Here is a 22,551-nt window from a genome sequence, read left to right on the forward strand (position 1 = left end):
GTCTCAGGAAAGCCTGAATCACTCAGCACATGTCCGACTGCCTCCTTGTGGACTAGAACCTGAGAGGTGCTGCAATAGCTGTTCTCATAGAACCCAGAGCCTTATAGGGCAGAAGAGGCACCAACCTGAAAAGTTAATGGAACGTGAATAAATAAAAGAAAAGGCCCAAAGAAATGAGACACTGATACACTGGTTGGTTACCTGTGTTAGTTCATATTCCAGAAAATGTCATAGGAGCCATGCACACTGGTGATCTCACTGGAGCTTCACAGCCTTCCAGCCTGTGGTCTTGAGTGCTCCCATCCATTCTCCAAATGCATTCTCCAGCCTGTGGCCACGTCCTTCCTCATCCTGCAGCCCTTCTAGACCCACTGGCTTCAGCATAAGGTTGAAATGTCTAGCCTAGCCCTGCCTCATCTCCCACTGCTCCTCAAGGTGAAGCCTGCGCTCCGACTAAAGCCTGCCCTCTAAACAGCACATGCTTGCATTCTGTCCTCTGCTGGATCCTTCCCTTTGCCTCCCTCCTGTCCTTGGCAGATGCCTTCCTCACCTGAGTCATCTCTCCAAAAGTGACAGCTGACTCAGTGTGCTGTTTCTTGTCCTCTTCTGGGGTCCAGCTGCAACCTCCCCCCTACCCCTTGAGTTCTAACAGGCTGCTCATCCTCTGGCCCAGGTCCCAGGCTGCCCGTGAACACCTCAGCCCAGTGGCCGTGCTGTGCTCCTTCTGTGGACTCCACATTTACTGCCATCTGGGTGCTCTAGAGGCACCTACTGGTAAAAGTGGAAGAAAGGGAAAGGCCACCATGTCGTCCCAAGAAACTGGAGCTGTGGGAGAGCCCCCTCACCCCATAAATGTTTCTGAAGAGTCTAGGTGAGATCAGGCACTCCCACTTTACCGCCTTAGCATTAACTGTATAGGTAATTCCAGCGTCTCTCAAGTGTTCTGATGAGTGATTTGCCCTCTTCTGAGAACAGGCATTCATTATTTCAGTGTGAGCTCCTGAGCTGTGTTCTCCCTTCAGATGGTGTTTTTCTCTATTTCCTATTGCCACATCATAGCTGCCTGCAGCTTCTTTTCCTCCTCTTTGACTTCTGTCTGTGTCTCTGTCTGTCTCTGTTTCTGTCTGTCTGTCTCCCATTTGCGGTGCTGAGAATGGAACCTAGGACAATTCACCCACTGTAGGCAAGCTCTCTCTGGCTGACCTATACCCCAACTCCGCCTCCCCTTCCCAGCCGCATTTAATCCAGAAACTGCTCTTCCCAGTGAGCCCCCTTCCTTCATGGGAAAAATACAGAAGTGTTGAGATCCTCCAGATGGCTGTCCTGGGTGATATCCTTATGCCTATGACACCAGTAACCATTTTCTCCCACATGACACACTTGCCTGCCTCAAGCCTGAACTCCCTCTGGCCCCCTCACCACTCTACAGCTGCCTGCTTATCCACTCTGAACTCGGAGGCTGTTGCTCCTCTTCCAGGCATCACCACCTCAGAATGGCCCTGCTTCCATGCTCTTGCTGGCTACCTCCCTGTCCCTCATCACACCGTCACTTCCTGTGGCTTTCAGGTTCTCGACATCTCAGTCTGCTACCTGTACCTTCTGTCATCACCCCAAGCTAGGGGTTGCCTTTCCTCTCTGCCCACTGACTTCTAGACTTGGTAGGTCTACAGCGGCCTCTGCTCCATTCCTCACATAGTCTGAAGTGACCTTTTGTGGTGCTTTCCAAATGAAACACCTGAGTGTCTTCCCTCTGAGCTTAGCAGCTGAATTCTCTTCTGACACACCTGACCTCCGATGGTGACTGTGGAAGGAATCCAGCTGCAGTTTAGCCCACATTCTCTCCCATAGGCTTCTGGCCTGTGGCACCCTTTTCTTCTCCCCACCCCCACCACACACACCCCCTTTGCTCTGTTGAGTGCTTGCTCTGTGGATCTGAACACTCCCTGCTTCCTCTGGACAGCCTCCTCTCTTCCATACGCAGGCTAATTCCTCCTGTTCTGGATGCTAACATCGCCCATCTGCCTCTGTTGTATTTACTTGAGCTGTCGTTCTTTATTTTCTTGGTGATCTTTGATTTTAATCCTTGCTCTGAATTTATTGATTTGTTCGTTTAGGATTTATGATCTTTTGGGGATGGAGAGATGGCTCAGAGGTTAAGAGCACTGACTGCTCTTCCAGAGTTCCATTCCCAGTAACCACATGATGCCTCGCAACTCTATAATGTGATCTACTGCCGTCTTCTGGCAGGCAGGCGTACATGAGGCAGAACACTGTATATATAATAAACAAATAAATCTTTTAAAAAAGATTTATGATCTTATGAGACAAGGTCTTACTTTGTAGTCCAAGCCGGCCTTGAATTCTTCTGCACACTGGAATTGTAGGTGTACCCCACCACACCTAGCCTCCTGTCTTTCAAAACTTTTGTTTGTTTATCTTAGGGTTTCACTACATATGCCTGGCTGTCCTGAAATTCACTCAGTAGAACAGGTTGGCCCTGAACTCACAGAGATTCTCCTACCCCTCCTTCCGGAGTGCTGGGATTAAAGATGTGCACCCAGCTAAAATTTTGATGATGATGATGATGATGATGATGATGATGGTGGTGGTGGTGGTGGTGCATGCGTGGTATGTACATGTGTGAATAGAGGTGTGCATGCCATGACATGCATGTGGAAGTCAGAGGACAACTTTCTCCTCCTGCACTATTGAAGAGGGGTCTCTTGTGTTGTTTCTGTCCTCTAAGTATGCTAGGCTAGCTGGTCTGTGAACTCCAGGTGATTCTCTTGTCTCAGCCTCTGATCTTGCTGTAGGAATGGTGGACCACAAATGCAGTCTGGAGCATCTGGCTTTTTGTGGGTCATGAGACTTACACAAGCACCTTTGCCTGCTGAGCTGTCTCGCCAGCCTTGGGCTCCTGTTAATGTTATGCTCTCCTGGGACTGCCCCTTGTCAGTGCTCGCCCACTGAAGCATCTAAGTAGTAGAGAACATGCCTAACTTGTAAAGCAGGATGGGAGAATGAACCTGGCATGAGTGCCTTGTGTGTATGTGTGGGGGCGGGACTAGAGGTCTCATAGGGGAAGACTAGTCAGGGCTTGGTATACAGGAGGCCTCCAAGAAGTAGCCAGAAGCTCTTGATGTGGCTCACAGTGAGGGTTTCTTGTACAGAGCACTAACTCTTCAAGAATCTGCGAGAAGCCACAGGTCCTCTCTGTAGAAAAATGATAGCCGAACACAGGTCTGCACTTAGGGGTGCGGGCTGCTGGCTGAATCCAGGACCTTGTATATATTTGGTGTGAACTTTACCACTGAGCTAACCCCTAGCTCACAGCTAATGCCATGGAAGTTTGGACTCATCTGTGGATGCTCTTTAAGTCTCTGGCTTGCAGGTAGAGGTAGGAAAGCAGTGTGCCTGTGGCTTGCTGAGGACAGATGGGAAGGGCTATCATGCACGTAGGCTGTGGCTGAGCGTGTGGAGCATTGCTGGCTACAAGGGAGTGGCATCTGCACCCCCCAAAGAGGCCATACTGCAGCCCGAGCTTCTCTTGTCTGGGTTCTGACCTCATGCCCAGAATAGAGCCAGTCATGGTGTTAACCCTTGGTTCTCTCAGCAGTCAGGAAAGCAAGCAGTGCGGCCCTGTGGCACAGGTGAGGGGAATGGACAGTGGTTAGGGTGGAAGTCTTGTCTGAGCTAAGCATGTGCTGAATGGAAAAGGCAGCAGTTCTCCTTTTTCTCTGTGACTCCGGCCAAGTGAAAGCCACATTCTGGTTCCCACTGCCATTAATGAGCCAGCGTCACCTCTGAGGGACAGGTATATGGTGGCAATACCTTCCTTCATGGGTGTCTGTAAGAACTGGGAAGTGACCGGTGAGACACACTTCAGTAGGTTTTCCTCATGCATGACTACTATTCCTATAGCTCTTCATAAAATACATTGGTCAGATTCTGTTTTCTATGAAAACATTTTTTTGTGTGTTAGCCTCACTCTTTGGTTATTTCATGAGAGAACATTTGGAGTCCTCAAGGTTTGCCCAAACAAAGCCTTTTTGGTTTTCAAAAAAATCTGAATAAACGAGAAGAGCCCTGTCTACCAGAGAAGCTGTTCCCAGGTCACCTTCAGCCCCACACATCTAGCCAGGCTTGCTAGCTTAGTGGCAGGGGCCCTTCGTGGGTGCTTTTGGCCAGTGCACCTGGGGTTACTTGTCTCTCACTTCCTGGATGGCATAGGCTGTTCAATACACACTTGCTGGATTTACTCAGAATGAAAATTACCTGTGACATTGTAACTCAATACGCGTGTGTTCTTGAGTGTATGTATCCCAAAAATGTTTCCCAAAATGTGTGTGTGTGTGTGTGTGTGTGTGTGTGTGTGTGTGTGTGTGAGAGAGAGAGAGAGAGAGAGAGAGAGAGAGAGAGAGAGAGAGAGAGAGAGAGAGAGAGAATATGTGCATGTGGTATTGTGTAGTGGGTCACACACACACACACACACACACACCTTATAATGCTGGGGATGGAGCCTAGTGCCTCACATACTCTAGGTAAGCACTCTGTTGCTGAGCAACACCCTGGCTCATGCTTTATCGCTATTAAGTTCTAGTTATGATCCACTCAGTTATTTGAGCTGACAAGATGCCTCACTGGCTAAAGATGCTTGCCATGCAAGCCTAGAGACCTGGGCTAGATCTGTGAAACACAAACAATGATGGAAGGAGAGGACCAGCTCCACAGAGTTTCCTTTGAACTCCATATTACATGTACACATGGCCACCACACACATAAATACATGAGTAACGTGTGCAAACACAGGTGCATCAGTGCACCGTGCTAGCTGTGCTCCTGAGTGTGCACTTAATTTCCAGCTACAGCTCACTTTCACCATTGTAAAATTTCAGAGATTTTTATTTTGTTTTAGTGTCAAGGCAAAGTATCACTCTGGAGCTCACTCAGGCTGGCCTGGAACCCGAGATCCACCTGCCTCTGCCTCCCGAGTGCTGGGATTATGAGCCTGTGGCACCATACTCAGCTTTGGTTTGGCTTTTGTTTGTTTGTTTGTTTGTTTGTTTTTTCAAGACAGGGTTTTTCTGTGTAGCCTTGATTTTTCTGGACTCACTTTGGAGTGTGTCCACTGCGCCAGACTTCAGCTTTGTTTCACTTTAAAAGTAAACTTTGTATGTTTCCTTGCAACCTTTTCTGTACATTATTTTAAATAAAAATCATACCATATTCTGTTTGTAAAATAATGTCATCCAGATCCATACCCCTTCTTAGAAGGTGTGTTGTCATAGACTATCTTTACTGTTTTTGACAGCTAGCTTTCATGCTTTGTTACTGTTAGGTTATTCTTATGTGTAAATTGTTCCTTTCCAACCCACCTCCTGCATCTTGAGTTATTTATAAAGAAAAGCTCTTTGATAAAGAATTACTAAATTGAAGAGATGAACTCTTAAAAATGCTTAAGAGAGAGTGTGTGTGTGTGTGTGTATGTGTGTGTGTGTGTGTGCGTGTGCGTGCACGCTCATTCTTGTGGGCTTGTGCATATGAGTGCAGTACCTGTGGAGGCCAGAATAGGACATCAGATCCCCTGGACCTGGAGTTATAGGCACTTGTAAGCTGCTACATGGAGGCTGGGAAATATGCTTTGGTGTCTGCATAAAAAGTTTGTGTTCTTAACCACTGAGCCACCTCTCTAGCCCTGAGATTAAACATTTTATAGAATTATTTTGTCTCTGTGTGTGTGTGTATGTGAGCATATGAGAGGGGGGGAGGGTGGACTTGTGGAGGGTCAGTAGACATCTAGCCAAAGTCACTTCTCTTCCCACACCTTGAATTCTGGAAAACAAACCCAGATCGCCAACTATACAGAGTTGTCCAGACAGCACTTTTACCCTGTGCTCCATCTTAGCAACCTTGGACGTTGTCTGGTTTGTAGTCAGTGGTGTGCTGGTTAATGTCCACCCACCGGCCCTTGAGGAGGAGTCACTAGATTTTGTCATGTTTGCTCATTTCCTCTCTGTTGGGATTCCCACCAGGCATCATTTCTTGATACAAATGTGAAGTCACTGAGTGTAGAAAGGTGGTCAGGGCTGGCTTTCACAAGCCTATTGGAGCCATGTTCAGATTGCTAGTGCTGCCAACCACTGCCCCACACTACTGCTTTCCCTCCCACTGTGTGCTTCCCCAGGAAGCCAGTTCTTGGGCTTGTATGGAGAGCAGCCTCCCACCACCTGTCCCCAAAGAACGCTTTGCTCATCCTCCTCCAGCCTAGGTACTAAAGAGTGGAAAATGCTTTATAATTTCACCAAGGTTGCCCTGTAGTTCTCAGACTTCTATCTGCCGCTAGCCGGGCCTGCTTTTCACTTAGCTACCACTTAGTGTTAGGTACTGCTTTGTGTCTTTGTTGCAGGCTGTGACCTTCAAGTGCACTTGAGACTTGCATCTTCTTCCCTGTGCTTTTAAAAGGAGTGAGTCTCCTCTGTTCATTGCCTGGGACATCAAGTGTTTGAGTATTAAAGGCAGCCATTTGTATGAGATCCTTACAAGAGAAGTCTCCAGCTGAAGACGGCGAGGTCGACTGCTCTGCCCTCATCTTTCTCATGCTGTAGTTCTCATCAGATTGCTCCATGAATCCAAATTGCCAGATGCCAGCTGTGCCACTTCACTGAGCTGCAGGCTCTCAGCAAAGTAGAACACTTATTTATAAACCTTTAAAACAGTCTTCCATTTTAATTCTGTTTTGTCAAAAAAGGAAGTGATTTGGCCAAGTGCATGTGAAGCCAGGTTTAGAACCCAGAACTCCTAGTCAGTGTTCACTTCTGTCACTAAGCTGGTTCACCTAGCCCTGCCCTGTATAATTTCTCCTGTGACTAAGGCTCCAAGTTAGCTCCTGAAACACCAAGAGGCTGTGGCATCACTTTCAAATCCTTACAGAAAGATTAAATGATACTTAGTACTTAGCCCCCATGTCAAATTGGTTCTGTCATCTCCTGTGTGGTACATGTCTGTCCCCCTGCATGCCTGTCTTATTCAAACATTTTCAGCTTGACCCTCATTTATGAGTTCATGGTAGGTGTTCCTCTTTAACCAACCACCCGTGGTCTATATAGCTCATCTGAGGTCAGGGCGTTCTAAGAAACTAATTCCTCATTTCTGCTCAAAGATTTTTTATTCCTGCCCAGAAAAGACATGCACTTCTTCTTCGAGGCTGGGCATCTGCTGCAGCGTGGGGGTATGATACTCTATAAGATCTGTTGGTTCCAACTCTGCATTTGTGGATGACAAAACTTAAGACCCCAAGAGTGTTGGTCAGTTGACTGTCACTTCTCTGCAAGTTATAAAAGGGTCTTAGACTTGAAGATGGCGCAGTCTGTGGTGATGGGGTGAACTGGAGTAGGATGTAGGGAAGTGACTGTATGGGGCATTGCTATGGTTACCGCTTCTTAGATGATAGCCCCATTCTCAGTCAGCTGAACGCAGGTGAGAATCACTTGAGAGATGAGAAAATTAAAGCTCAGGACATTAAGTCAGTTGCCAAAGGTCACCAAAGAGTAAGTGATACAGGACATTCTGCACGGGCCCACATTTTTTTTTTAAAGTCGCATTTTACAGTTGGAACTCAGATCTCCAGGGGAATGTCACTTTCTGGGTTGACACTGAGGCTCTTCCTAAACACCCCTCTGATGGCTCTTAGACCCTGTGGGGCTGAGCTTCTCTGGGCTCTGCTGTTGTGAGCCCCAGCTGTGGTTCCTCTTTTCTGTATGATGCCATCCAGAATTCTCCACGTCTGAAAAGAAGTCTTTGAGATGAAACAAGTCAGCGCCTTTTTTTCTCTCTCTCCCTTCCTCCTTTACCTCTTACCTAATCCCAGGCAGCCACCACTCCTTCCGTCCTTCCATTTTGGTGCTAGAGATGGAGATAGAGCCTCACAGTTCAAGCTGCCTTCAAACTCCCTCCATAGCCAAGAATGACGTTGAACTTCGGATCCTCTGGCCTCCGCCTCTGAGTGCTAGGAGTGTGCGCCACTGCTCTGCTTTATGTGATGCTGTGGATTAGACCAAAGGCTTCTTGTATGCTAGACACTGTGTCCCCAGCCCCTCAACCCTTTCATTTTTGCAGGCAAGGGAGGAATTTCCTTTGGGTCTTGAAATCAGCTGCAGAATTAGCACACACCTCCTGCCAGTGGCCAGTGCCCTTCCTGCTTGTATGAGCCCACTGCCTTAGTGTAAGCTGTCCTGGCATCCCAGATGGAGGGAAGGGATGTTCTCCCCTCTCCCCATTCCTTGCTGCATAAAGGGAGACATTAAAAGGAGGCCAGCCGAAGAGTGGCAGGTGACAGTGTAGCAGGCAGCCAGAGCACAAGAGCTCAAGGACATGCCTGTAATTGAGACCTCAGAGCCCTCTTGCTCTCCAAGCCCCTCTCATCCTCAGCCTGGAGAATTCCAGTGTTAAGACTGACACTGAATGAGTCCTGAGAATGGACAGAGAAGGAAGTGGAACTTGAGGATGCTGCACTGTGGTTCTGTATGTGAGCTTCCAGGCTCAGTCACTCAGACAGCCTCCACCGTCTAGCTGCCCCAGGCGCCGTGCTCAGAGACTGGGAACAAGGAGGATGTCTTAGTGGGCCTGGAGACGCTGACTAGTTCAGTCTGTGCAGCTACTAGATGCTGAGCAGGAGGTGTTGTGCTGCGTACCACAGAGGAAAAGGAGTTCAGCACACTGCTTCTGCCCTCAGAACTTCTAAGCCAGCCAGAGGTACAAGAATGTTTCCGGTTTCAATTGCACATTTCTTCACGTTATCAAATTTTCTAAAATCAGGAATGTCTTATAGTCATTGTGTTTATTGGGTGTGGTCATCCACCACCACCCCCTTTTTTTTTCTGCACAGTCTGATAGTCCTTTATCACATGTGGTCCTTGAGTTAAGAATACACAGCAGTCCAAGAAATAATCAGTTACAGTAAGGAAAAAAAACTGCAGTGGACCACACTTAGACTCTAAAGCATTAGAGCTGGATGTGCACAAGAATGTTCTAGTGTCTGCTGAGCACATGGGTACTCTCCCTCAGAGAGGTGGGAGTCAGATGGGTTGTGTGCCCAAGCACAGCCAGCTTCCAGGCAGCTGTGATGTGGGTGGTATGCATCCATCCTTCCTAGAAACTGCTACACACTGTTGGGTAGTGGTCTTTAGCTGTTGTTAGGACTGCCTGGAGAGTCAGAGATGGGGCTGAGGATAGGCCCAGCGCTACAGTCTGTCCTAGCACATGTGAGACCCTGGCTTCTAGCTCTCTCACCAAAACACATTGCTGAAGCCAGATCCCAAGCTGGTTAATCAGAACCTCTGGATTTGGAGCCCAGGTAGCAATAGTTAGTTGTTAAAGCTCAGGCTCCCCCTGCCCCCTACCATGGGGCAACTAAGCAAAACCATGGTGGGGTGAAGGGAGCACAGCAGTTGGAACCTGCTTAGGTATTGGGAGACCACCCACCCAGCTTTGTCTGAGCTAGCAGGCTGAGGAAAGGCTGTGGTTCCCCAGGGAACACTGATGCCTCCAGCTTGTACACCATAGTGCAGGGCACAGGAAGCCACAGAGCCAGACCAGGGGTTTTGAGAACATGAGAAAAAAGCCCAGAAGTGTTTTGTTTTGTTTCCTTTTGGTGCCAAGACTACCCTTTCTAGTGCTTTCCAAACTCCAGTTCATGGACTGGAGCAGCCACATCTGAATTACTGGGAAGCTTGATGTGGGTCACTGGGCACCTCTTGGAGGCCATGAGGCACTCCGGCTGCTGTTAGTAGCACCAGGCACATGCCAGGCTCTGTGTGCTTAGGGTCCTCTCATTAAATCTCCACAGTAGCCCAATTAGGTGAGTTTCATGATTTTCCTCACAGTGCACACAGGGCCACCAAAGCCCACAGGATTGAATGCCTGGCCTTGGCTGCTCATGTAGTGAGATGGGGCTCAGCATGCCTTTGATAGCTCCTTTCATAAGAGTTCTCTGTCCACTGACAATATTGTGTCTCCCTGAAGAGAACCTATTTCTAAGTAAGCACACATTTGTTTAATTGACCTGAAGATGTGAACTTACTTCTAGAAAAGTCTTCAATTTTAGGACTAAGAAGTTCTTACACAATCAAGAAAGTAGCAGCCAGGCATGGTGGCACACACCTTTAATCCCAGAGCTTGGGGAGGCAGAGGCAGGTGGATTGCTGTGAGTTCGAGGTCAGCTTTGTCTACAAAGCTAGTCCAGGACAGCCAGGCTACACAGAGAAACCCTGTCTCAAAAAACCAAAAAGGAGAAGAGGAAGGAGGAGGAAGAAGAAGAAGAAGAAGAGGAAGGAGGAGGAAGAGAAAGTAGCAAATGATTATAAAGGATATCTGTGAATTAATGTGCTAATTAGATAGATTTTATTTTCTGAGAGTGGATAAGTGAAGTCTTAGCACTGACCTGCCCTCTGGTAGGACAAGCTTTATGCATCTCTGCCACAGAACACCACTCAGCCACTAGTAGCAATGGCCACAGAGCATTCACAGGTCAGAAGAGCTTATATGATGAGAGGCACAATCTGCATCTACAGCACGATCCCATTTCTGTTTAGAAGTCATAATACATCTGTATTTATATGAAGAATAAAGTTAGGGGTAGTTAGCTAGGGTTTCTGTTGCTGTGGTAAAGACCGTAGTCAAAATATTTTGGGAAAGAATGGGCTTATTTCTGTTGTTTTTTAAGTATCGATATTATTAGGCTTACCACGTTGGGCACCACTTGTTGTTATTAGTTATCAATACTGGCCTAGTAATGTTTATTATTTGGCCTAAATTATTATTATGTCAGTATTGCCTGCCAACAATCAATCAAGACACAGATACCTATTATATTTTAAAATAGCCTTAGTTAACCTGGGGCAGGGCAGGCATTAATTCTCTACTTCCCATGGTGGGTCAGGTACCCGATACCTGCCCCAATCCCATGCCATCTGTTTCTAATAATTTCTATCAAGCTACCTCCCATCCATAATCCCAAATACTTGGTAATGTTCTTCATCTGGGCCAAATCTTCCATCCACACCAACCATGGCCTTTTCTTCCACCTCACCCATGATGACCTTCTCCTCTCCTCTCTCCTTGGGCCTCTCTTCTTTTCCTCTTCTTTCTTCTTCCCAAGATCCTCTCTGTCTCAAGCTCAGGAACCTTAGCCACACCTGTCTCATTTGCCCTGCCCAGGTGCACAGCGGTCTTTTATTAATTAGCATCAAAATACATCAGACTATCCTCCAACATATTTAATCTTACAGTTGTAATTTATCATGAAGGGAAGTCAAGGCAGGAACCTGGAGGCAGGAACTTAAACAGTGGCCATGAAGGAATATTGCTTTCTGGCTTGCTCTCCTTGGCTCAGTTTGCTTTCTTACACATCCCAGAACTGCCTACCCAGGGGTAGGACTGCCAGCATTGGGCTGTTCCCACCCAAGCCCACCCACATCAATCATTAATCAAGAAAATGTACTACAGGCTTGCCCACTGGCAATCTGATGGATGCGTTTTAATTGTTCTTCCCAGATAACTCTAGCTTGTGTCAAGTTGACAAGGGAGGGAAAAGGCCATCAGAATAGTAGTTATGCATGAAGATGTGGACAGAGGTTTCTTGAACCGTTGATAATATGGTACGGTTGTAGGTTTTGTTTTTTGCGGTTTTTTTTTCCCAATCTAAATGTCGCTTCAGCTTCTGCTTTTGGCTTTCACTACACTGAGCTTTGTATGAAATAAATGCATAAAAGTTCCTGACTAATTTAAACTAAAAGTAGGACAGAACTGGGTATACTGGAGAACACCTTTAGTCCCAGCTCTTGGGAGATAGAGGCAGGCAGATCTCTGTGAGTTTCAGGCCAGCTTGGTCTACACACTGAGTTCCAGGGGACAGCCACAGGCTGCATAGTGAGACCCTGTCTCAAAAAGGAGGGGGATGGTGGTGACATGGTTTGGCGGGAGAAGGGCTTACCGTGCAAGCCTGGTGACCTGAGTTCAATCTCCAGAACCCATGAAAGGTGGAAGAAGAGACCTGCCTCCATACAGTTGTCCTCTGACCTCCACATATGCATGGTGGCACATAACCATTCATTTATCCCCAATATCTTTTTATCTCTACCTCTCTCTTCCTCTTCCCCTGCCCAACACACACAGAAGTTATATTTGTGTACATGAGCACATATCACCCATGTTTTTATTTAACCTACATTGTGCTTATAAAGGGAACCTACGGCTTCATGGTTCTCTGCCAGCTATATCCTGCCTCCTTCCCTCACCCCCACTTCCTTCCCTCCCACCCATTGATGTCCAGCCTTTGGCCCATAGCTTTTGTTTTGTTTTGCTTCCTGCCAGTGTTGGGAATCTACTGGACCTGCACATGCTGGACAAGTGCAAAGGTCCATCCTAGCCTTCGTTAATTCATCATCTTTCCATCATTCAATAAACATTTACTAGACAGCTACTCTAAGACCATGAAAGGATGAAAAGGATGCTCCACGCTGTCTAGACACTCAGCATCCTCTTATCATTAAAACTTAACCTTTGATTTTGCAAAGACTTTTGATTTACAGAACATAGCTGCAAGAACTAGAGAGATGGCTCAGTGGTTAAGAGCACTGACTGCTTTTCCAGAGAGTCAGGGTTTAGTTCCCAGCAACCACATGGTGGCTCACAAACACTGCAAATCCAGTTTCCAGGAATCTGATGCCCTCTTCTGGTATCTTCACATGCAGTTCACAGACATGCATCCAAGCCCAATACCCGTACACAGAAAATAAAGTTTTAAAACAGAGATGGGAGCACTGCAGAGCATGCTCAGTGAAGTTCATTACTGCTCTTCCAGAGGACCCAGATCTGATTCCCAGCATCTCTGTACCAATTTACAACCATCTATTCTAGTTCCAAGGGACCCAATGTCCTCTTCTGACCTCCATGGGCACAAGGCACTCAGGTTGTCCAGCTACATACATGCAAGGAGAACATTCACGTGCATAAAAAACAAAATAAATGTTTAAAGGTAACTGGGAAAATATCAAAAAGAAGATAATTATAAAGACTGGTACAGAGTTCCCATCTGTCCGCATGCAGTTTCAGGCTTCACTAACCTTGTTACCTTCCATCACTGCTCCCCTTCAGAACCTGGAAGCCAGGGCTGCTGAAGTACTCTCCTTTTCCCCAGTAGCTCCTCCTTATCCAGAGTGCTACACTTCAGGCTTTCTGTTGTCTCCTTAGTCTCTTAGGTTCTCCAAACTGTCTTATTTTGATGACCTGGACAGTTTGACTGTTCAGCAATGTTTCAAAATGTCTGTTTTCTTACTGAAATGTGCTTATGGACACAGACACACACAGACACACACACACACACACACACACACACACACACACACACACACAGAGAGAGAGAGAGAGAGAGAGAGAGAGAGAGAGAGAGAGAGAGAGAGAGAGAGAGAGAGAGAGAGAACTAAACTAAAAAGCAAACAAACAAATACAACCCATTAAGACAAAAAATAACAAACCAAGCCAAAGAGGGCAACAAAATATGGAGTCTCTTTTGTACTGGCCAACTATTCTTGGTCCTGGGGCTGGCCTGCAGTATGGCTGATATCCCCCAATGACAGCAGGTATTAATTGCAGATAATATCTTGGTTAGGGGTGGGACTTTGTGTCAGACTACCCTTCTGTGTTGGGATTTTTTTGATTGGTTTGAACCAGTGAAGTCCCTGTGTGTGCTGCCTGTCACAGTCTCTGTGAGTTCATACATGTATCCATCCTGTTGTGTCTGTTTCCTTGAAGTTACCCACCGCCTCTAGCTCCTACAACCTTTCTGCCTCCTCTTCTGCATCAGTTCCTGAGCACTGAGGTGAGGGTTTTATGAAGACATCCCATTTAGGACCGAGTGCTCCAAAGTCTCTCACTCTGCCCATTGTCCAGTGGTGGGTCTCTGTGTTAATTCCCATCCATTGTAAGAAGAAGCGTCTCCAGATGCTGAGACTCACAGCCAAACTTTGGGCAGAGTGCAGGGAGTCTTATGGAAGAGCTGGGGGATGGAAGGACCCAGAGGGGACAGGAGCTCCACAAGGAGACCAAGAGAGCCAACAAATTTGGGCCCAGGGGAGCCTGCAGAGACTGATATACTAATCAAAGACTAAGGACCAAGGACCAAGGAGAGGACCCGACCCCCTGCTCAGATGTGGTCCATAGGCAGCTCAGTCTCCATGCGGGTCCTCTAATATGAGGAGCAAGGGCTGTCTCTGACTCTGGGGACCCTGGTCCCCACATACTGATCACTTCCCCTTGGTGGGGCGGCCTTGCCAGGCCACAGAGGAAGAGGATATAGGCAGTCCTGATGAGACTTGATAGGCTGGGGTCAGATGGTAGGGGAGGAGGGCTCCCCATTTCTGAGAACTAGGAGAAGGGGGTTGGGGGAAAGAGAGAAAGGGTGGGGCCAGGAGGAGACAAGGGAGGGGGCTACAATCAGGATGAAAAGTGAATTATTTTAAGCAAATAAATTGTAAAGAAGCAGCAGCTTCTCTGTTGAGGGTTGAGCATTGCTCTGGCCTGTTCTAGCAATATGTTTTTAGGAGTCATTTTATTGTTGTGTTCACCTACACAATAACATTAGTAAGTGTTCCCCCAGCCCTGTGACTGATCTAGTTTCATTTTGGTATTTTTGTCTTAATGATTTTTTTTTATATAGTTTGCTTATTTGTGTTGATATTTGTTTTGTTGTAGGGCGAGAGAACATAAAGTTACGTGGGCATGGGAGGTGGAGAGAAGTTGGGGGAGGGGAATAATCAAAATATTGTATGAATAAATAAATAAAAGTAATTAATTTTTTTAAAAAAAGATTGTGGTTATAGGTTTTTAGAAAAGAACCCCCGTAATCAAGTCCCCCCACCTTTCCCTTGTTGATTTGGAAACAAATCCCTCAGTCCAGTCTCCCCTAGAAATGGAGAGAGCTAAGTTCTTCTCCCAAAGAGGGCAGCCTCCATTCAGTGTTTAAGCTCTTATTGACTCATTAATTCCAGTATTGACGGGTGTGAGGTTATCGATTTCTTTGGCAAATGATGGAATTCTGAGTCTGGCACATACTAGGCAAGCAGCGCTCTGCCACGGGACTGGAGACACTTAGTACCGTTTAGGTCCTGTCCCTCTGGGTCACCCTTTGGACACTTGCTTATGAGCTGCTCTCTTCCTCTCCCCTACGTGACCTCATGCTTTTGTTGTGTTGTTGTTTTCCTTGAGCACTTATTTTCTGGTACTATGAGATGGTCCAGGAGCATCTTGTCTTTTCTCTGTCCCAGCCCTAAAGTCAGCCGTGTGTGCAAGGTTCCCTGACTTCTTTTATTGGAGGATAGTGTTAGAAATTAATACCTGGGTGCCAGGAGCCCAGTGCCTTTTTGCAGAGAGGAAATGGAAAGATAAAACATCTCCCCTACAGTGTCTGAAGGCTTGTGGGAGGAGGGCAGCTCATGGCCTCCCTACATAAAGCCCTCACTGTAGGACTGTGGTTTGAAGTTGAATAGAATTTTCCAGATGGAAGTGAGGGTTAGGGGAGCAATGGGGAAAGAGTAGGGGAGAGGGGAGTGTGTGTTCTCAATGTCCAGGCATCTACTTTAACGTGAACCAACCATAGATTTAGGGCACGGGCCTTGTTCTGATGTTCTCTTTCTCATCACACACGGATGAGCCATTCTTACAGCTTGCAATTCTCTAGGAGGGTAAGTCCTGAAAGTCGGCTGTCCTCCGCCCTCTATCTCTGTCCCTCTGTCCCTCTTTCCTACCCCCTCTCTCTGCCCTTTTCTTCTGGTCTTTTTTCTTTCTGAACTCTGTAGTTCCTGCTTTTTCCATGCCCCAGGCCAGGCCAGGCCAGGGCACAGTGTTCCTGGTCTTGCCTCTCAAGGAGGCCTCTCCCTTTTCCAGGGTGAGCTACTGGGGCTTCCTTCTTTTCCCTTCAGCCTTCTGCCGAGTGTCTAATTTCCATAAAGTGTTAGCCGCATGTGTTATGTCAAGTTGACCAGGTGTGTGGCTCTCAGCACATGTTTTCTGTTCACAGATAACAGTTGGTGTGTACGACCCCTGTAACCTAGCCCAGTACCCTGGATGGCCTTTGAGGAATTTTTTGGTCCTGGCAGCCCACAGATGGTATTTACATGTGTGTCCATGTCTCTGTGTCTTGTCTGTATGTTTCCTACAATGGGTCTACTTATATCAGCATCTTTCCTTAAGTGCATAGATTTCATTCCTGTCATGGAAAATGGAAAAGAAGTCAATTGAATTAGTTGTGGTCCATTTCTACCTCTGGTACTCTTTAGCAGGTCCGCTAGGAAGCCCTGGCCCCAGCTTGTACTGTGCTGATGTTACTTAGACTGTGTGATGTCATAACTGGAGGTCATGACACTGGCATTCTCCAGCCCTCCCCTCCTGCCTTTAGACAGGAATTTCCTATTGTTACCACTCCCACCTTTAACATTTTTCTTAATCCTAAAATAATAAGCAGAGGTATTGGGAAGTGCAACATAGACTTGCTAAGATACTCAGCATCAGTGGGTGTCAAGAAAACAACATTAAAACTGTAAGAGGTTAACAGCCCCATCCCCACCAAAACCACATACGGCAAGTGACCGTGCCCAGGATAGCTGAAAGGGAAGGCAGCAGAGTTCATAAGATGCTGCAACGCTGTGGCAGGATCTGCCTGAGTTAAAAACACCCCATGGCTCTGTGGTGGGATTCTGAGCTTGCTGCTCTCAGGAGTGCAGGCTGTATACAAGCAACACACACACCTGAACACACACGGTATGTGCAGCAGTACTGTGTTACTAGCCCAGCTTCATGTTCTACATGGATGACAGAGCCATAGGGACGCCTCACAGCAAGTGTCCTAGCTGAGCATCTCTCCACACATGGCTTTCTTTCTTTCTTTCCTTCCTTTTTTTTTTTTTAAGGTTTATTTTTATTTCATGAGTGTTTTGCCTCCATGTATGTATGTGTACCACATTTTTGCCTTTTTTTTTTTCTAAGACAGAGTCTTACTGTGTCACTCTGGTTGCCTTGGGACTCTGCTTTCCAAATGCTGGATGGGTTTTCAAACACAATGTTGAGTAAACTAAGCCAGCCTGAAAGCATACATGTCATGATTCCATTTATATAGTTCAAAACAGGCAAAGCCCACTGTGAGGACCTGGCAAAGGGATGACTTAGATGGTCAAGCTCAGAGGGATGGTGTGATATGTGTGTGTGTTTGCTTTACTTAATTAAAAGTGTTTACTTCAAAATAAGAAGATAGACAAATATTGATGATCCCTAGAGAGATTGGTTATATGGATACTCAGCCAGCCCCAGCTCAGTTGTTGCAAGCATGTCTTCTGTCTTCTGGTAAAAGACCTTAGGGGTCCCTTGTTAAGATCTTGGGAGCATCCTACCCCTAGATTTAAAAGGTTCCTTTTTCAGAATTATCTATCTGCTATGTGATTGCTACAAAAAACTCACCAAGGGGGCAAAAGATTCCAGCCAACTTGGCAGCCAGGCTCTAAATGCACAGATAGAGGGAGGCTGCATAGACAGACATGCTCAAAATCGCTCCGAGGCTGAGAGGGTCAGACAGTGGTGATAGCATGCCTTGAATTCTCAGTAGCATGCATGGAAAGCACTTATGCTAGCTCTTTTTCTTCTCCTTTCTTAATCAAATGAAATAAACACAAATCGGGTGCGGACAACAGGAGTGGCAGTTTCCAGTCTGTTGAAGTCCTCTGCTTTCGGGACCGCACCATGCAGGGGGCGAGAGACGTGGCACACAGCATCATCTTTGAAGTGAAACTTCCAGAAATGGCCTTTAGCCCAGGTAATTGGCAAGGCTTTGCTAATGTGTGTAATGATGAGTGACGAGAGACCCAGGTTCCTGCCTACAGCCTCCAAATAGCAGGAGAGAAGGAAGGCCCAGCTCCTGCCTCCATGGTGATGTGAGCAGCTACCTGGAATACAGGCTGAGGTCTGGCAGCTTCTCCAGCAGGGACTTTTCCAGTCCAGGGGGTGTTTCTCCAGCCTTATTTTTAATTGTTTAATTGAATCTTTATTCATGCCTCTTCCTCAAGGAAGGGTGAAGTTGTTGATCAATGAACGTGTTTGTTCATTGAGTACTTGAAAGTGTGTGATCCTGTTCTCTAGAGAGTATCAGTGAGTAAACGGCGCGCTTTCTTCCACTTCTAAAATCTTCCCTTACAGTTGCGTGGCAGGTATTAGCTTTTATCCATGTTTTCTAGGTTAGGAAACAAAGTCTGGGAGGCATTTTACAGACAGTGCTAGATGTGTCTGTATGCAAATATGTATATTCAACGCATATGTATGGACACCCAATGCCTATGTCCAAGTTTAAGTGAATGAGGAAAATGTCCACATCATGAAGTACTGTATATAAAGTGTGTGTTCTGTGAGGAGGCTTAGCAGTATTCAGCCCTGTTCATCCAGGGCTCTTTTAAGCTCACTGAATCCCCTACAGCCATGTGATATACATCTGCAGAGCACCTCCACGTAGACTGTGTAGTCCTCGCGATAAGGCAGTTTTCTTCAGTGCGTGGGGTATGCATTAGTGTGTGCATCAGGTGGTAGATACGCCTCAGCTCTTTAAAAGTGCGAAAGTCAGAGGGACTCAAGATTACCTCGTTTGTTGTTGACTCTGTGCTCCAGCTTGTAGATTTTAAATTCAGTAGGAGAGGTGAACAGAGTCTTCTGTGTAGTCCAGGAAGAACTCCACTCCAGAGGCTTTCTGATTAACGTTTGGCTTGGCGCCCTCTTCTGGTGCATCCTAAAATAGCTCCCATGGCAACTCAAAGACACAGTATGTGTAGCGCCACTAAAAGGTGAAGTCAAGAGGATGCCCACGCTCCTACTTTTACCCAGTGGGAGACACAGTGCTTTCCCATGCCTTCACTGACCTGCTCTGTACCCAGTCCAGTGAGGCTCATGCTTCGTGCCCTGCCAGTCAGTAAGTCCTGTTTGATCCCAACTAATGAAGGTTTCGACCTCTCCGTCTTCTTTATACTCCATGTTGAAGAGTGGTCACTCATCTTAGAAGGGACATTTCCTTCTGTTTTGCATATAATTAGTATTTCCACTTGGCTGTCATTAAAGCTCTATACAACATCATGAAGACATATGTAGCATCATGATATGAGTCCAGGACGTTTCCATAGTCACACTCTTCAATGAGGCTATGTGCGGCATAACAACAGCACACCACATAGCACAATGGTCCCTTAAGAGTCTGTTGCCTAGGGATCTTGTGGCCACTTAATTTGTGTAAGTACACTCTGGTGTTCTCAGAGCAGGACAGTTAGCAGCCTGTCATTTCTCAGAACTTAGCCCATGATTAAGCAACCATGGCTCTCCATCCAAGGCATCCCGTAATTAGAATGGCAGTGATGTGAGAAGTGTTAAAGCCCTCATAGCTGGCAGAAAGCTGTTCTGGACACTGGCTGATGCAGCTGTGGCCACTGCTAGGGTGGACTGTAATCCCAGCTTCTCCCTCCTACCCCTGTACTCTGCCTGGTTCCCAGCTGTGAGTGGGCACATCTCATTCAGAACATGCTTCTTCATCTACCAGGATGGCTTATATAGAGGCGGATGTATAGATTGCTAATTTTCACATGTAATATTTTTCCTTATTAATAAGCTCATGATGACTCTAATTTTCTTAGTAATGGCTGTAACCAACCAGGCCTGGTATCAGATGCCTATAATCCTAGCACTTAGGAAGTTCAAGGTCAGCCTGGGCCATATAAGTTGCTGATAATCAATCAATGGAGAAAGGAAAGGGGAGGCATGTGTATGTAGATGAGGCAGCAGGTCATGAGTTCAAGGACAGACTGGGCTGCATGAGTTCCTGCCAATAAACAAGCAAACAAACAGACAAACAGATGGAGAGAAGGGGAGGGGAGGCTTATGTATGTAGATGTTTAGTCTGAAACATCGAGTTGTCTCAATTATCATACGTGTCTGTGCAAGAGAGTATGTTATACATGTGGTTTGGAATGTTAGTGTTTATGGGTATGCACACGTGTGGTTATGTGTGTTCGTATGAGTCTGTACATGTATGTGAGCATGTATAGACAAGTACATATGAATATGTGAATGAAGATTTATGTGTGTGTATGTACAAATGTGAGGGCCTAAAGTATATTTGCGTAAATGTGTATATATGCTCATGTGTGTGTGTGAATGTATACCTGTATGTGAATACATGCGACTATAACTATATGTGAGTATGCATTTGTGAGCATATATTACACACACACACACACACACACACACACACTCATCTATCTATCTATCTATATGAGTTGGCATGGGCATATGGGGTCTATCTTAGTGTGAGAGATTGTATGCTTAAGACTGGGTATGAAAACTTGGGTGCACATTTCTCTGTTAGTATGTATACATGTGTCAATGTGAGTATGGGTGGGCATGTTTAAGACTGTATGTTGAGTATTGCATATATGAGTTGGTTCATCTTTGAAACTGTGTGTAAGTGAGTGTAAATGTACATGCCTATTTGTGAGTGTGGGGGTATCTAAGTGTGTGAGTGAATGTATATGTAAGAGAGCATGTGTAGCCATGTGTACACATATGTAAGTGTGACACTGTCAGAGTGAGTTTTGCCCGTGTGTACTTGTGTGTGTGTCTTAGTGTAAGTGAGTGAGTGTGTAGGAGTTGATATGAGTGTACATGTGTGTGTATGTGTATACTGTGTCTTTGTGTTAAAGCCTGTGTATGTGTTTTGGCATGTATGTGGTGTGTGCATGTGTAAGTGTGCAAGTGTTTGTGTTAGTGAGGATGGAACCCAGTTCTCTCACTACAACTTTCACACACAGAATATTGCTTTACTGCCAAGTTGTAGGCCCAGCCCCAGCCTTAGAGCCTTTACTTAATGCAGCCATTGGAAATAATACTGAGCTGTAACCTGAGGTTGAGCTCTCTGCTCAGTTGAAGCTTTATTCCGAATAGAAGGAAGTCTTTGAGGAAGGAGCAGACAGAGGTCCCACAACAACAGAAGGAATTGTGAGGGGTCTTGTGGCCCTGAGGGGCTTCTGTTAACTCCAGGATGTAGCAAGAGTAACAGATCTGCAAGTATAAAAATACCATCTCAGTCTTTTTGCACAGGTCCCAGGGCCTCCTATAGCAGAAGGAAAAGGTGGGCTGGAGAGATGGCTCACTAGTTAAGAGCGCTGGCTGCTCTTATGGAGGACTTGGGGCCAAGTCCCAGCATCTACATGGTGCCTCTAAACTGTCTGTAACTCCATTTCTAGAGGATCTAATGCCCTCTTCTGGACTCTGAGGGCACTGCATGCATGTGGTGTACTCACATGCAGGCAAAATACTCATACACATTTTAAAAAAAAAAAAAAAAAAAAAAAAAGGCAGTCACAGTGAAAAGGAGAGGACAAAAGTCCAAGTCGGGGGAGGGAGAGGGTTCAGTCTGTAAAGTGCTTGCCATGCAAGCGTGAAGATATGAGTTCAGGTTTGCTTTAGTTTCCACTTTAGTAAACTTTATGTTTTATTTGCAATTAAGATTGTCCTAAAGCAGTTGGCTGGGAGAAGAACCAGAAAGGAGGCATGGGACCAAGAATGGTGAACCTCAGCGGATGCATGGACCCCAAAAGGTAGACATGACTGGGGCCTCTTTGTCTCCGGTGGGTGTGCTGGCCAATGCTATGCGGTGCAGTTCAGAGGTGCCAGTAGTGGGCCAGCCACTGCTTGTCCAAGTTGTCTTGAGGGTTAGTGTAACAATGTCCTGAGGCACGCATGGCCTCTCTGCTCTTGTTTCCAGCTGAGACTCTCAGCAACCTGGACCTCACCACTGCCTCCTCTAATTTCTATGGTTACCGTTGTGTTAATATTCTTTATACAGAGTCTTACTATGCAGCCCTGGCTGGCATGAGAGTCACAGAGATCCGCCTGCCTCTGCCTCCTTTTCTAGTTCGTTACTCATAGTTGTAGACCTTTGTTCTACTTGCCATCACTGAAGGATAAGAAACATTGCATTTACGGAGAAGCTATTTTATATTCAGCAATGAGAATCCACCCACCTTTTATTAAAGTCTGGGAGAGTTTCTGGTACTTGGAAGAGCCATTCTTTTAGGCCCACACTGCAGCTCGTGATGGCTCTGACTTTCCTTTCACTCTTCTGTTGGCAGCACCATATAGGAAATTCTCCCCACCCCAGGGTCAGGGAGGACGGTGGCGTGCTCTCTGTGTGGTGACCTCTCTCCTCCCTGTTGCCTACAAGCTTCGCCTTATTCTTTTTATTTTTTTACTAATTTATTCTTGTTACATCTCAATGGTTATCCCATCCCTTGTATCCTCCCATTCCTCCCTCCCTCCCATTTTCCCATTACTCCCCTCCCCTATGACTGTTCCTGAGGGGGATTACCTCCCCCTGTATATGCTCATAGGGTATCAAGTCTCTTCTTGGCAACCTGCTGTCCTTCTTCTGAGTGCCACCAGGTCTCCCCCTCCAGGGGACATGGTCAAATGTGAGGC

The 22,551-nt window shown here is 46.4% G+C and overlaps 1 protein-coding gene across 1 annotated transcript in view; it reads left to right on the forward strand.

Annotated features, from left to right (window-relative positions):
* The window catches only part of Atg7 (autophagy related 7), a 220,649-nt gene that overhangs the window by 46,967 nt on the left and 151,131 nt on the right, over window positions 1-22,551 (forward strand). Inside the window, exons 8-10 of the mRNA XM_051155105.1 lie at window positions 16,073-16,161; window positions 17,736-17,857; window positions 21,581-21,671. Of these exons, the coding sequence (XP_051011062.1) occupies window positions 16,073-16,161; window positions 17,736-17,857; window positions 21,581-21,671 (302 nt within the window). The remainder of the gene's footprint in view (window positions 1-16,072; window positions 16,162-17,735; window positions 17,858-21,580; window positions 21,672-22,551) is intronic.

Source organism: Acomys russatus, chromosome 13 (assembly GCF_903995435.1).
Source record: "Acomys russatus chromosome 13, mAcoRus1.1, whole genome shotgun sequence".
NCBI lineage: Eukaryota > Metazoa > Chordata > Mammalia > Rodentia > Muridae > Acomys > Acomys russatus.